Source organism: Chrysochloris asiatica, unplaced genomic scaffold, assembly GCF_000296735.1.
Source record: "Chrysochloris asiatica unplaced genomic scaffold, ChrAsi1.0 scaffold00695, whole genome shotgun sequence".
In the NCBI taxonomy this organism is placed as follows: domain Eukaryota; kingdom Metazoa; phylum Chordata; class Mammalia; order Afrosoricida; family Chrysochloridae; genus Chrysochloris; species Chrysochloris asiatica.
In genome coordinates, this window is record NW_006409213.1 from 176,257 (window position 1) to 177,714 (window position 1,458).

Below are 1,458 nucleotides of genomic sequence, written 5' to 3' on the forward strand. Positions count from 1 at the left end.
AAGAGAAGTCAGGGGTTTCCTTTCACAAAGTGGGGAGTGATCCAATCGTGTATCACTGTGTCCTCAAGGCTGCTGCCTCACACTGCAGAAGAAAAGAAAGAACAAATTCAGGTCAGTCACTGCCAAGTGTGGAAACTCTGAATGGTCCATCACAATCTCAAAATGTCCAAACCTAAAGAATCTCCAGAACCCAGTCATGTCACCTCTGTCCCAACCCCTCCAACATGCCAGGTCCCAGGGTCTCACCTTTAGAGGCTGTGAGAGACACATCGGAGCCCTGGTTACTGTCATTGCCTGAAGAAAAAAACCCCACAGGATCTGGTCAGAGCCTACAGGAAGCTAAGAGGTAAGAGGGTGATTCCATGAGCTCCCATCTACACTACATCGCAAGGGGCCCAGGATCAGCCCCTCCCTCCACACTTACCTGCAGCCTGAGCATAGCTGCCTCCTTTTCCACCTGTGGGAAGAAAGTTTCTGTGAGGGAACGGGGAGGAGGCAGGACCATGAGTATCTAGAACAGCTAGTTCTGGACCCCAGTGATGTTTCCAAAACTGGGACTGCAGACCCAGGAAAGGAATAGGAAACACAAACAAACATGTGCAGGGACAGGACCACAACTTCTGGAATCCTGCTCTAAACCGTAACCGTGTCCTGTGACCTGTAAGTACTGGAAATCAGGTCTCCACCACCAGAACCATTAAGGTGGAAGATTTGTCTTTCATTTTCACCTGTGCTTACAGAAGGGTCATGTTAGCATACAGGGCCCCTAATGGGGTCGGCACATGTGTGGATAGTGCCTCCCATAATGAAGCAGGAGATGAAAGGGGATGGCTAATCCCCTAGGACTTGAAACCCCCGTGGGACAAGAACACTCAGAGCCCACCCCGACTCTACCTGAGCTCTTCTTCCTCCAGTTCAGAGCTCCAACCACCACAATTTCAATAATCAAGATCACTCCGAGAACCAGGGCAGCAATGACTCCCATGGTAAGGATGGTGGGCTGGGAAGGTTCTGGAAAGAGACAGGAGGTGAGAGGTTGGAGCCCTTCCTCCTCCTTCCCCTGAGAAGAGACCCTGCCTTGTCCCCCACCTTACCCCATCTCAGGGTGAGGGGTTTGGGCAGCCCCTCATGTTGCACACGGCACGTGTATCTCTGTTCTTCTCCAGAGGGAACATTCAAGGCCACCCACTTCTGGAAGGTTCCGTCCCCTGCTGGCCTGGTCTCCACAAGCTCCATATCCTGGGTCTGGTCCTCCCCATCCCGCTGCCAAGTCAGGGTGATCTCCGCTGGGTAGAAGCCCAGTGCCCAGCACCGCAGTGTGACCTCACGGTCAGAGATGGGGTGGTGAGTCACGTGTGTCTTTGGGGGATCTGATGGAATGAGTCAGAAAATTCAGGACCAATGAACTCCCTCACAAGGTCTGCTAAAGCAAAGGTCATGTGAGCATCCTGAGACTGG

General features: G+C 52.6%; 1 protein-coding gene across 1 annotated transcript in view; it reads right to left on the bottom strand.

Annotated features, from left to right (window-relative positions):
• Positions 1-77: 77 nt before the first annotated feature.
• Positions 78-1,458, bottom strand: part of LOC102835693 (patr class I histocompatibility antigen, A-126 alpha chain-like) — a 3,052-nt gene continuing 1,671 nt past the window's right edge. Inside the window, exons 2-6 of the mRNA XM_006877948.1 lie at positions 1,095-1,376; positions 895-1,011; positions 425-457; positions 247-294; positions 78-82 (exon numbers count right to left, since the gene is read on the bottom strand). Coding sequence (XP_006878010.1) covers positions 78-82; positions 247-294; positions 425-457; positions 895-1,011; positions 1,095-1,376 — 485 coding nt within the window. The remainder of the gene's footprint in view (positions 83-246; positions 295-424; positions 458-894; positions 1,012-1,094; positions 1,377-1,458) is intronic.